The sequence below is a fragment of the Arachis hypogaea genome, chromosome 13 (genome assembly GCF_003086295.3).
Source record: "Arachis hypogaea cultivar Tifrunner chromosome 13, arahy.Tifrunner.gnm2.J5K5, whole genome shotgun sequence".
Lineage (NCBI taxonomy): Eukaryota > Viridiplantae > Streptophyta > Magnoliopsida > Fabales > Fabaceae > Arachis > Arachis hypogaea.
In genome coordinates this window covers 55,749,811-55,764,359 of record NC_092048.1, presented here as the reverse complement: position 1 = coordinate 55,764,359, position 14,549 = coordinate 55,749,811, and the positions used below count along the sequence as shown (strand labels likewise).

Below are 14,549 nucleotides of genomic sequence, written 5' to 3'. Positions count from 1 at the left end.
AAGAAATGTGGGTGTTCAAGATGGAAGTAGAAGACTAAAAAGGACTCTATTGTTAGGCTCAACGTACCAGTGAAGAGAAATGGAAAACCTATAGCAGCCAAGATTCTTCGTTACTTTTCCCTCATACCACGACTGCAGCAGTTATTCATGTGCAGCAAGACATCAAGTGATATGTTATGGCATAAACAAGCGTCTAATAATGATGGTTTTCTTAGGTATCCAAGGGACGCTGAAGCATGGAAAAAGTTTGATGCAAAGTATACTAATTTTTCGGCGGATCCGCACAATGTTCACCTAGCCTTGGCGAGCGATGGATTTAATCCCTTTGGGAATATGAGCACAAAGTACTCCATCTGGCCTGTGATTCTTATTCCGTATAATCTACCACCCTGGCTTTGCATGAAGCAGACATCTTTCATTCTATCCACGCTTATTCATGGGCCAAAAATGCCAAGTAACGACATAGATGTTTATTTACAGCCTTTGATAGATAAGTTGAAGCAATTATGAGATGGCATTGAAACCTATGATGCCAAAGAGGAAAACACTTTCAAGATGTGTGCGGCACTAATGTGGACTATCAGTGACTTTCCAGGATTGGGAAACCTATCTGGCTGGAATACGCACCGTGGGTTAGCATGTCCTACGTGTAACTTGGATGCTAAGCCACATCAGCTGAAAGGCAATCAAAAATGGTGTTTCATGGGCCATCAACGCTTTTTGAATCAGGGACACAAATACAGACTAGACCGGAATAGATTTGACGAGTAGGTCAAAGTTAGAGATCCACCAAAGAAGTTATCCGGAACAGATGTATTGAGACAACAGTCTAATGTGCACGTTTCATTTGGGAAGAGTTCAACTGTGACATCCAAAAAAAGACGCAATGGTCAGGATGCAGATGAAGATGACTCGCATTGGAAGAAGAAGAGTGTTTTCTTTTACCTCCCGTACTGGGAGGATCAGATGTTGCGTCATAACCTCGATGTGATGCATATAGAAAAAAACGTGTGTGACAATGTGGTCTTCATTATCTTAAACGATAGCGGCAAATCAAAAGACAAACTTAAAGCTCGCAGAGATTTACAATGCATGGGTATAAGGCCTGAATTATGGCTGGGGGAAGGTGGTAAATATCCTTCTGCAATATTTGCGATGTCAAATTCACATAGGGATGTATTCCTGAAGACTTTGCAGAATGTGGTCTTTCCAGATAGTTACTCTAGCAATGTTGCTCGTTGTGTTAATTTGCGACAGCGCAAGTTATCTGGGTTGAAAAGTCATGACTGTCATATTCTGATGGAACAATTACTCCCAATTTTGGTAAAGAATGCACTTCCGAGTCCGGTGTCCAATGTGATTGCAAATTTGTCATCATTTTTCCAAGAACTTAGTGGAGTATATGTATCATCTAATACAAGAAGTTATACAAGCATGCGTGATAATAGAGTGGCTGTTGGTGGTGTTCCGTATTACGGAAAAATTGTAGACATAATTGAATTGAATTACAGTTGTTCCTTCATAGTAGTATTGTTCAAATGTGTTTGAGCTGATACCACTACCAGTAGAGGTATCAAACAAGACCATTTGGGACTTACCAGCGTTAATTTCTCTCGTTCAATACACACTGGTAATCGTGAAGAAGATGAACTGTACATATTGGCATCGAAAGCTCTCAGCTTGTATACTATGTGGATGATGAAGTAGCTAAAGAATGGAGTGTTGTGGTTCATGTGAAACCAAGGGATTTGTATGACATGAGAGAAGAGAATGAAGAAGCTGAAGTTGGTTTTTCTCCACAGCTAGGGTTGAACATGTCAGCGGAAGGTGACATTGAAGATTTACTGTTGACAAAGGCGGAAGATATAAAAGACCTCACAGAAAATGCCTCAGAGAATTTCGATGATGTCGCGTAATGCATTGTATGAAGCATTTTAATGTAATTTAAAAATGATCTTTCTATCATAAACTAAGTTAAATAAACTCAGCTTTGTACGTTGTTTTCTTTGGTTACTTTATACTTGTGTAGTTTTTTTTTTAGTTAAGTATTTATGTTATTGTGAATTCTCATGAGTAAAAGCAGACTTTTTGGTTCTTTCAATGATTTTAATACAGAAAAGTTAGTTGACGTTAAATCTTTATTCCTTCTACAGTTGTTGTTTTTCTTAGGGTTGCATTTTTGATAATCTTGCTATGTATTACGTAATATAATTTCACTAGTGTTACATTTTGAAAACAATAGTGAACATAACATGATGATGGAACATGATTGATGAAAAATGAGGACTTTTCGTCATCCTCTGCAAGCACAACAATTGCTATAGAGCTTCTGTTTAAAAAAATTGCCCAAACTACTAACAAGGGTGATGGTAATTGTCGAAAATTTACGTTTAGTTTTAAAATTGTCTAAGCATCTTGTAGTTTGGTTTTTTTCTAAGTTAGTATTTAATGACTCCGGAGTTCTCAATTTCTTCTATGTATACTCATTCTGTTATGTGCATGTTGATATTTTTAGTCTTATCTGAATATTCCGGAGAAATAGTTCCTGACAGTCTAGATGGAGAAGAGTCTGATTCAGAAGACAATTTAGATGATATATCCTCTGTCACAGTTGATAGATCCATGTAGTTTGATCTGAATAAAGTTCTGGATGAAGAGGATGAAACTTTAGAAGACCAACAAGATAAACAAGATGATATACATGTTAAGCAAAGGTGCTTTGATCTGAATAAAATGCCATGGTATGGAGATGAAATATCAGATCCTCTAAAACGTGAAGCCCATAGATTCATAATAGATTATTTTTCGTCAGGTCAATACGATGTTGGAGAGAAATTTTGATCTTTTATTATAACAGTTACGCTGATTTCCTTAGTTTAATGATTTGGGTCGCAATTGTACATGTTTATTCTCGATTTAGGTTTAGTCAGGCATAACTTCAAAGAGGAGTAACTTTGATTTATGCTCTCTAGAACTTTATTTTAACCTTATAAATATCAGAGTTGGATTTTATTTTCTTTTACATCCATGATTGAATGCAATTTTTATTTGCCAATAACGTAATCAAGAAAATCTTATTGGTAAATTTGTTCACATGAGTTAACATATATAGTTTACAAGTAACTTGTCAATTTTTTTAACGTAAAACGAATGTAGAAAAAGTGTTACGAGTTTAAGTAACACTGATTTAAACATATGTAGCTTCAGATAGTAGTCGTTACTTAACTAGATTATACCCAGATGGTTATTACTAAAGAGAACAATGCAATAAGTGGTAATACGCATTTTGTGGCGGTTTAAGCTTCAGATAGTAGTCGTTACTTAACTAGATTATATCCAGATGGTTATTACTAAAGAGAACAATGCAATAAGTGGTAATACACATTTTGTGGCAGTTTAAACGAAACCGCCGCAAAATGCCTAACAATAAATCATCGGCGAACATATAGCGGCGGTTTTCGAAAAGACGCCGTGAAATGCAAACCTGATAGCAATATAGCGGCGGTTTGAAAAAAACCGCCGCTAAATGTCGGCCTGCTAGCAACCCTAACCCCTAACCGCTGCTATATGCGCCGCAGGTTGTCTTTTCGATGCGGTTCAGCAAAACCGCCGCAAAATAACCGCCGCTATCTGCCAGATTTGTTGTAGTGGTCTAATTGCTCTTTGATTTTTGTATATTAATTATAGGGAGGAAATATACACGCCTCGGTTAAGATGACTCTTGTGTCTCGATTCGTAAATTTACTAAAGGAAGAAATATTTTACCAAATAAGATATTTTGGTGTTGGACTCAATGAGGGTAACCTCAAGAATCATGAGTATGTGGTTAATTTAAACCAATATGCACATACTTCCAGAATCGTCAAGTATCCCACGATACAGATTTAATTTTGTGGGTTTTGACACTCTCAATGCTCTTGGGTACGATTACACCTACTTAGTTAGTAAGTTTATTGTTTTAGAAAAAGTATAATTTTATTGGTAGTTGATAGCAAATTGTAACGACCCAATTTCTGGTACGTCATGATCATACTAGAAACTGAACGCTACCAACTTGTCTTCCTAATTATTATCTATTATTTATTATATGAGCCTGTTTCAAGTATAGGTTCATTAAGTCTATATTGAAACATTTTAACTTTTCATATAATACCTAACCCTAGTCGCGACTCAAGTACTAACTAAGTTGCTCTAGTTCGTTCACTAGTCTCTGTCTGTTTTTCTGTCGTTAAAACTTTACAGACTTTTCTTTCAATTTTTATCTTTTCTTCAACTTCTTATCTTTCTTTTATCTTTGCCTCACTAATATGTTCTTACCACTCCCTAAGTGTTTTATGAAGGTAACTATGAGATTCTGAGTTTAAAGTTGTCTTTCTAAAGATTTTACAGAAAACTGCCTTTTTCGCATTATTTTATTATTTTTATTTATTTTTAGTTGTAATTTTTTTGTTTATTTTGTTATAAAAAATATATTTAACATTAAATATTCTATTTGACATAGAAAAATAATGGAGTGTGCACTTTTTGGCAACTATGCACATGAATTAAATGTTTTTTTGGGATCCGGTAATAAAGATGGAGTTGTTGTCGTCTTATAATTTGTTAGAGTGAATTTATATAACGGTAATATTTATCCATAATTATGTGAATTTTTATATGTGAGCTTTTACTCATTTTTTATGTGAGTTTTAACTCATTTTATATTAAATTAAATTTTTTAGAAAAAATTATTTTACAGAATTTCATGTATGGCACAAAGATGTTCTTCAATCTTGAAGAAGCAACTGTCATCTAATTTAAAAATAGGTGGGTATATGTTTTTTTAATTCTTTAGTTTAATATTATATGTATTATCTAACGTAGTTTTTTTCGCTTTATTTATCTAGCTTTGTAAGATTTGAAGAACCTAGGGGGAATATCGGCGGAATTCCAAATGAGGCTGCATTCTTAAAAATTTATCAAGACAAAACCATTGAGCAGTTAAAAGAATTAGATACGATAATTTTTTCTTTAAAAAATTGAGGAAAAAATTAATTTAAATTTATTGTACATTGATTATTTTTGTTTATTCATCTTATTTATTTAGATATATATTTTAGATTTAAAAACTCACCAAATTCAGAAGACTTAAATCATTAAGTTTTTTTTTTTCAAAATGCTATTTGTGTTGTCTTGGCTACTATAAGTCATATTATAGATACTCCAGACTGGTGGTACGGCCAATGTGAATTCAATAGATCTACATATGCTTTTACAAAAACTTTCAAATGTTCAAGTTGTGGCCGTCTCCTTTTATCCATAACTCCAAGGTTAATTTTTTTTTAATTTAAAGTCTAATCATAATGGATTAAATATTGAATAAGTCTATGTATAACCTTTTTTTATACTATTTTTTTTAATAAGCAGGTACCGAATAAAGTTTGGTGTCACTGATGACTCTAATTGTGCATGTTTCGTAGTCTTTGACAAGGAGGCAAAATAAGTTTTGGGAAAGAGCAGTGTAGAGATACTTGATCCACTCCTATTGGTAAGTTCTAACCAATATTTATTTCTAAAAATCTTAGTGAAGATATTTTTAATGTTAATTTTATATTATTTATTATTAATATATTATGTAATACCCTATAAAAAGGAGATCTATCGGATACACCTACACTTTTGCTCAACCTAATTGATAAAACCTTCCTCTTCATCGTTGAAGTTCAAATATCTGATAATCCATATTTTTCACCTTCTTATAAAGTTAAAAAGATGATTGATAATGTGGACCTCATAAATAAATTCAAAAAGCTCACCCTATTCAAATTGTGAGTACAATTATAAGTGTACTTTCTATTAAAAATCAGTTTATTTTTCTCTTCCTTAGTCATTAGTAGTATCTAATTTATAAATAATAATTAATAACTAATTATAATTTTAGGATGTTGACTACACCGGTGGTTTACTTCCAACAGGCATCCTCAATCATTGAAGGGGAGAAAGTAGAAGGTGCTAAGGTATTTGTTCAAAAAATAATTTTTTTTTGTTTATTTTTTCAAAGTTAGATCCTTATTTTATTAAAAAATATTATTGAGATAAAATCAATGGAGAGAAGGAAGTCTTTAATTTAATGTAGTATTTTATACATAATTTGTTGCTTGAATTCTCCAATGAAGTTGAGGACAATGATGAATCCGAAGTGTTGGAAAATGCTATTACACCAACCAAGCGACTATCCTCGGAGTCGGAAGATTCGAAGGTGTAAGGAGATACCTCAACTTGCAAGAAGATCAAGATTGAGAATGAAACTTGAGAATTTGGATGCACATATTTTAAAATCTCTTTTGAAGTGCATCTAATAGAATAATGCCAAGCATATGTTTGTTTTGGTGAAAACATTGTCTTTTCTTGAGTTGTTATTTTTCCTTTGGTTCTTTTGGATTTTTATGTTTGGAATTTAGAATTTTTTTTAAATATAAATTAAAGTTATTTGGTTATTGCTTATGGTTTTATTTTTAATTCGATTTACACTGTTGATATTCTGTTAATTTCTAATTTAGTATTTAATGTCATAAAGTTATAAATTTCTCATATGAATTAGTATTGATACAATTAAGTTAGTTATTGATTTTTAATGTGTACTTATTTTTAAAAAAATCTAATTATAATTTTTAATTAAAATATTATGTTTAAAATTTAAAATTTAAATTCAAATAAACTTTTTTTTTGAATTTTTAAGTAAGCAATTTTTGGAAAAGATGAAAAAGAACAATGTGCCAATATTAGTGGTATTAATAATTCGGGTATCACACGTGGAGCATATGATAGCCCATGTCATCAGACAAGTCAACAACAACTTTAACAAACATCAAACAATATCGACCAGTTGCAAAGCTAGCGTATGTTAATATGCTTTTATTACTTAAAGACCAAATATTAAATTTTTCAAATGGTCTATTAAAAACAATCTTTGGTATATGCTATATAATTATTATAGATTTATTGGAGCATACAAATCGAATTAGATTGCAAAGGGATGCAAGACTGAATGGGAAGACTATGCTACTTCAAAAGAGGCATGGTAAGATAAGCATGATAGATTATAATTATCAAAAAGCTAAAATTTCACTTCTTTTATCTTGAATACTATCTTCATAATATATATTCATAATTCAGTTGATTCAAAAATTTAATTAAATTATGATGCTTTCAACAGATAATACATCAATGCAAGGACATTTTACAGAGATGATGATAACATGTAGCAACATTACCAACATAGTCAATAGCAATGGTAATATAATGTAGTTTGCTTTTGAATATAAGGATACATTAATTTTTTTATATATATAATATAAAGTACTTGATGTATTATCTCTAATGATTACAGGGACAATTACATCTAATTCAAATTTAGATACTAAAGAATTAGAAGAAGTGTGCATAGCTGAAAAAGGAAGACACTTGAGACGAAGGAAATCATTTTTGAAGGAATTGGCTATAAATCTTTCAAAAAAATTTTTAAAAGTTGAGGATATTACTGAAAACACGACTGTATTAGATAATTCTGTGCAAATTGAATACCCAGCCATATTCGATGTTGCTGAGAATACAGGTAATCTAAGAAGTAGCAATATCAACACTTTATTATTTACTATTGTTATGCCTTTTATAAACAAAAAATTATCATTTAGTGTACAAGTTTTTAAAATTCTGACAAAGATATAGTTATATATTATATTTTTCGTATTTGAACATTGATTTATTGTAATTCTTATTGTTTGATTAACGTGCATGTAAAATATAAGTCTTGCAGTTGGCACAATGAAACCGTATTATATGATCTCATCTTTTTAATCCATAAATTGCAGTTATCGGTAATTTTTTGTTAATATTATTTTTATACCTCGCATGGTGAAAGAAAGGTATATTTTTATATAAAGTATTTGTTGCAGATATAACTGAAACATAATTTATTATCTTGATGATTATTAGATGTGATAGATATTGGTGACCCATAATTTTTTTGTCAGCATTGCGACGCTAGGATGTGGTATGAGGAGAGATCAGAGAAGTCCAAAACAGGATCCAATATTGAGTTCTCAATATGTTGTATGCAAGGGAAGGTACAACTACCATTTTTGCAACGTCCACCTCAGCTCTTGCAAGATTTAATATCTGGAGCAGACCAAAGAAGCAAACACTTTAAGGATAATATAAGAACTTATAGCATGTTTTGCTTCACGTCCCTCGGAGGTAAAATAGAGACCTCCATCAATGATGGGACAGGTCCTCCTCAGTTCATTGTGAGTGGACAAAACTACCACAAAATTAGAAACTTGGTGCCAATTGAGGGACAAAGACCAAAATTCGCACAGTTATATATTTATGAAACTAAAAATGAGGTCTTAAACAGGATAAAGATTTTTAGGTTTGTATCATGCATTCCAAACTGATTAGAAACATATTAAGGTAGTTCATACTTTGATTTTGGTTAATTATGAATACTAATATTTTTCAATTAATGTTTTATACAGTTCAAGAACAACCAACAACAACATTGACCAGTCCTTAGTTCTAGACCTCAAGGACATGATCGATCAACATAATGTTCTTGCTCACACATTCAGGATAGTGAGAAACTACCTGAATCAAGGAGATATCACAAATATAAGGCTACGGTTGTACCGAAAAAGATCAAAGGACTCAAGAGTCTACAATTTACCATCTTCTAACGAGGTCGCAGCTCTAATAGTAGGAGATTTTGATTCTGGAGATGCAGGGCGTGATATTATAGTTCAATTAAAGTACGAACATCTACAAAGGAGACATGAGACACACACCGCATTTATTCCTCTTCAGTATCCTATGATGTTTCCTTACGGTGAAGATGGCTACTAAAAAGACATTCCTTTGCGAGAATCTCGTAGGGCTGATGAAAATAGAAAGAGACAGCGTATGAGTTTAAAGGAGTTCATAGCATTTAGAATACAAGAGAGAAGGGTCGAGTATGCAACCATTGTCAATGGTGGACGACTATTTCAACATTTCTTGGTTGATTTCTTTTCTATGATTGAAGCACAAAGGCTGACCTACTATTGAAACAACCAAACCAAGGTGAGTAGTGATATATACAAAGGGATTCAAGATGCAATTGTTAGGGGTGAGACTCGTGCTTCCAAAGCAGGTAAATGTGTCATCCTACCCGAGTCCTTCACTGGTGGCATGAGATACATATTTAATAATTGTTAAGATGCTATGGCAATTTGTAAGAAATATGGATATCCAGACCTTTTCATCACAATGACATGTAACTTGAGTTGGCAAGAGATTGGCAGGGTTAACAATCCAAGGAACTTAAAGGTTGAAGACCGGCCGGATATATCGTGTAGAGTGTTCAAAATTAAGCTTGACATGATAATCTCGGATCTTAAGCAAGGAATTCCATTTGGAGTGCTAGATGCAGGTATTGCTCATTATCCAACCTTATTTTTAGAGAAATTTCCTTTAGATTGTTATAAAATAAATGGAAAAATATTTTCTTACTTAACATATTGTTGATTTTCTATTATCACCCTTAATTTATCAAAGTACATATATAAAATAGATAGTTTATTTATAACATATATTTTTCTTGTCTTTTTGGTATAAGGGATGTATACGGTAGAATTCCAAAAAAGAGGTCTACCACATGCTCACATTCTTTTATGGTTAAGTGGAGACCATAAGATAACAACGACAACTCAAATTGATCGGTTAATATCTTCAGAGTTACCAGATCCTGTTCAGCACCCAAAATTGTTTAGAGCTGTATCTACATATATGATTCATGGACCATGTGATAGAGCTTTCTCAAAATCTCCCTGCATAAAAGATGGATACTGCACTAAATATTATCCCAAAATATTCAGTAGAACCACAGTTATCGATGATAGTGGATACCCATCATATAGAAGACGAGACACAGGAGTGATTACTGAGAAGAAGGGAGTCCATATGGATAATAGGAATGTGGTTTCATACAATGCATATCTGCTGATGTCTTATCAAGCGGATGTTAATGTAGAGTACTGTAATAAGTCAAATGCTATCAAATATTTGTTCAAGTATGTGAATAAAGGTCCAGACAGGGTAGCAGTTGGAGTTACAAAGGAAGCTTTTAGTGGAGAGGATGCTCAGGTTATTGATGAGATCAAACAATTTTATGATTGCAGATATTTGTCTGCATGTGAGGCTGTGTGGAGAACTTTAGCTTATGATATTCATCAGAGGTGGCCTTCAGTGATGAGATTAACTTTTCATTTGCCTAAAGAGTAAAATATCATCTTTAAAGACGATGACGATCTTGAGAAAATTGTGGAAGAAGAGGAAGGAAAATGTACGATATTCTTAGCATGGATGGAGGCCAATAAAAAATTTGAATCAGGTCAAATTTTGACATATGCAGAGTTTTCAAATCAATTGGTTTATGATAGAAAAGTAAGGGAATCACATCCACGCAAAAGAGGGTATTCTATCAGGAGGTTAAACTATGTTCCACTGGGTACAGGTGATATTTATTATATGAGAATTTTGTTAGCTGTTCAGAGAGGTTGCACAACATATGAGTCTATTAAGACAGTTAATGGAATTACATATTCTAGCTTCCAAAATGCTTGCTATTCCATGGGACTATTGTGCGATGATGGGGAATTCATTACAACTATTAATGAGGTAGCTAAACTTGCATCTGGTCATCAATTGAGAAAATTATTTGCGATGCTACTGATATCTAATAGCATTAGCAACCCAGAGTGTGTTTGGAATGCAACTTGGATATTATTAGCTGAAGGAATACTATATGAGAGGAAAAAAGCTTTGAAAAATCAAATTATTTTACTATGTCTTTTTTTATATCAAGATTGTGTTCTCTTATTATTTTTATTTTTATTAATAATATTATTAGTTTTATTTTGGAATTACTTATTAAATATTTCATAAAACCACCATGTGCTTTTGCTAGGACTAAACATGACTGATGACAAATTGAAAAACATCTGCCCTATTGAGATTGAGAAGATACTCAACAGCAATGCGAGATCTTTAAGAGACTATCAATCAATGCCATATCATGAGATGTCTGATGTTCGCCTTTTTCAGAATAAGCTAATAGAGGAGGAGTTAGCATATGACACAAATGAGTTTACTCATACAAACTTATATACGGAACAAAATATGACTCATGAGCAAAAGTTAGTATTCAATTAGATACTCAATGTTGTTATTACAGACTATGGTGGTTTTTACTTCTTTTATGGGCATGGTGGGTGTGGTAAGACATTTATTTGGAATGGACTTTCTTCTACTATTCGGTCTAGAGGAAAGATTGGTTTAAATGTCGCATCCAGTGGAATTGCGTCTTTACTCATACCTGGTGGCAACACGGTTCATTCTAGATTTTCAATACCCATTACAATTAGTGATGAATCTCCTTGCAACAATAAGCATGGAAGTTTGAAGGCTGAGCTACTCATCCAAAGTAGTTTAATAATTTGGGATAAAGCTCCAATGCTCAATAAAATGTGATTTGATGCACTTGATTGGACGCTTAGGGATCTTATGTCAATTACCGATCAACGTAAGGCACATCAACCATTTGGTGGTAAGGTTGTTGTTCAAGGAGGTGATTTTAGACAGATACTTCCGGTGATTCCGAAAGGGAGTAGACACGATATATTGTCATCAGCTATTAACTCATCACATATGTGGTCGTTTTGTAAGGTTCTGAAACTGCATACGAATATGAGGCTTCTAATGTCTTCTTCAGATCAATATGAAGGTAAAATGAAGAGATTTTCTAATTGGATACTTGATGTTGGAAATGAAAATATTGGTTCTGTTGTTGGTGATGAATCAGAAATTGAAATTCCAGATGATCTATTGATTACAACTACTGATGACCCTCTCTCTCATTTGGTAGACTTTGCATATCCAAATTTGTTACAAAACATGTTAAATTATAGATATTTTCAGAGTAGGGCAATTCTTGCACCCACGCTTGAGAGTGTCGAGAAGGTAAACAATTTTGTCTTGACAATCTTTCCAGGGAAAGAAAAGGAGTATTTGAGTTCTGATACAACATGTCAAGCTGATGAGAATGAAGATGTACAACAAGAGTGGTTCACACCAGAGTTCCTAAATGACATCAAATGTTTGGGACTACCCAATCACAAGTTGACTTTGAAGCCAGGAGTCACTGTAATGCTACTGCGAAACATAAACCAGACTTCAGGTTTATGCAACGGGACAAGATTAATAGTTAACGAACTTGGCAGCAACATAATTGGAGCGATGGTAGTAACCGGTGGAAATATTGGAGATAAAGTGTACATTTCAAGAATGAACTTGATCCTTTCAGATTCAGGGTTGCCATTTAAGTTCCAACGGAGACAATTTCCATTAACAGTATGCTTTGTAATGACCATTAACAAGAGTCAGGGTCAATCATTATCACATGTAGGGCTTTACGTGCCAAAATCAGTGTTTACCCATGGACAACTTTATGTTGATTTGTCAAGAGTTAAGAGTCGCAGTGGCTTCAGGGTTTTAATTCTAGACGAAGATGGCAATCCAAAGTTATCAACAACAAATGTCGTGTTCAAAGAAGTTTTTAATAATATTTAGGTAAGAATAATATTATTTTTATTTTAATAGCATGTTATGATATACACTTTTGTATAAATATTTACTGTAGATATAACTAATTTATCTATAACTCTGTTTTCAGATTTGAGATGAAATGTATAACAAGGAGCACAACATCATATGCCAATTGCTTTTCTAATGAAGTTAATAAGATACTAGGTTGTCGATAAATTTTTATTAGCCACATCTTATATTACAGTTATATATGTTCTTATTTTTTTCATGTCTCCCTCCTTATGATTCAAGAATATTATAGACTTTAAACTCTTCCATTTGCATTTTACTTTGAATAAAGATAAAACAACATATTCAGTACGTTTGTTATATGATGACGATGATCGTATTATACTAAACTCAAAAAATTTATAATTATAAAAATTATTTTTAATTTAACATGTCAAACTTAAATATAAGCCCGTGCATCGCACTGGTTTAACACTAGTAGTAATATAAATGGGGAGACTTTTTGCTAACGTGGCACTCATATGTTGAGTTTGAGAATTTATTTGCTTAGGTGTCGTCATTAGAAATTTTTCAAATTTTATTTATAAATTATAACTTATTATTTGTTTAGGTTGTTACTTTTCTAATTTTTAAGTTATTTACTTAAGTTATTTTATTTAAGTTCTTATTTTTTAAATTTTAAATTATCTACTTAAATTGTTACTTTTTAAATTTTGAAATCCACGTATGCATTATCTACTTAGGTTGTTACCGTATATTCCAAAGAAAAGGCATTAAAATTTTTGAAAAAACGAAATGATTCTATTTAAATCACGTAATAACAATAATAATCCATAATTATTCAATTAGTAATTTTTACGTAATAACAATAATAATTAATAATTATTCAATTAGCTTTTGTATAACAATAATAATTTTATATTTTAAATTTAAATCAAAATCAATTAGGTTTTAGAAAATCTTAGCTATGAGTCAACTATATTGTGGGATGCTTCCGGAATCGTCAAGTATCCCACAATATGGATTTAGCTTTGTGAGTTTTGACACTCTTAATACTTTTGGATTACACCTATTTGGTTGGTAAGTTTATTATTTTACAAAAAAATAAATTTATTGATAAATTTATTTATCTCATCAATTTTTTTCTTAGCAAAGTTATTGACAAAAAATTTTCTTCATCTTAATCTATTTTAGATGTTGGCTATCTTGCTGGAATTAAGGTTGTCAAACTCACGAGTCTAGGTAAACTCGTAGAGATGACTTAGACTCATATGAGTTTATTTGTTATAATTTTTTTGTAATATATATATATATATATATATATATATATTGTGTATAATATATATGTTTACTCAAATATAGGCATTAAAAGTCAACAATTTCAACGTAAAAAAATATTAAATTAACATAATACTACAATTATAACAAGTACTCTAAAACACACATTCAAATCTTTCAGTTATTACATAGTTATCCACTAACAGTTGCAAAGTTATCCACTATCAAAGTTGGTAAATTCAGATTTGAAATTTCAAAGTTTCAAACATTCAGATTCAATAACAAGTAACAATTAACTAACACTAACAAGTAACAACTACAAATAACAAGAAGTAGCAATTAAGAATAGACCAAACTAACACTAACAAGTAACAACTACAACATGCAGCAATTCAGTAACTATTTTTTTAAACATACCTGAATCTGAATGGCTGAATGGAGTAGGCTTAGTTGAGGAACCAGGCATTGCTGTGCTGTGCAAGCAGACAAGAACGAACGGAAACAGAGTACACGACAAACTAGCAGAGGACACAACGAACTGGCAGAGGACACGACGACCGAAAGAGGATGCGACGAACGATGGTAGCGTGGCGACGGCAAAGGCTCCACGAGTCCACGAGATTTGATGCATAACAGAGTCAATA

At 32.2% G+C, this 14,549-nt stretch overlaps 1 protein-coding gene across 1 annotated transcript; it reads left to right on the top strand.

The window, feature by feature from the left end:
• Positions 1–9,237: 9,237 nt before the first annotated feature.
• On the top strand, positions 9,238–10,296 carry LOC140177614 (uncharacterized). The gene is made up of 2 exons (XM_072210747.1): positions 9,238–9,445; positions 9,749–10,296. The coding sequence occupies exons 1-2, from the start codon at positions 9,238–9,240 to the stop codon at positions 10,294–10,296; spliced, it is 756 nt and encodes a 251-aa protein (XP_072066848.1).
• Positions 10,297–14,549: the final 4,253 nt, after the last annotated feature.

What these genes read in the sequence shown, in the direction of transcription:
- LOC140177614 (XM_072210747.1), top strand. Translation starts at nt 9,238, where the DNA reads ATGGCAATTTGTAAGAAATATGGATATCCAGACCTTTTCATCACAATG. An exon ending in ATTTGGAGTGCTAGATGCAG is followed by an intron (nt 9,446 to 9,748) that starts GTATTGCTCATT and finishes TAATATCTTCAG; the next exon opens with AGTTACCAGATCCTGTTCAG.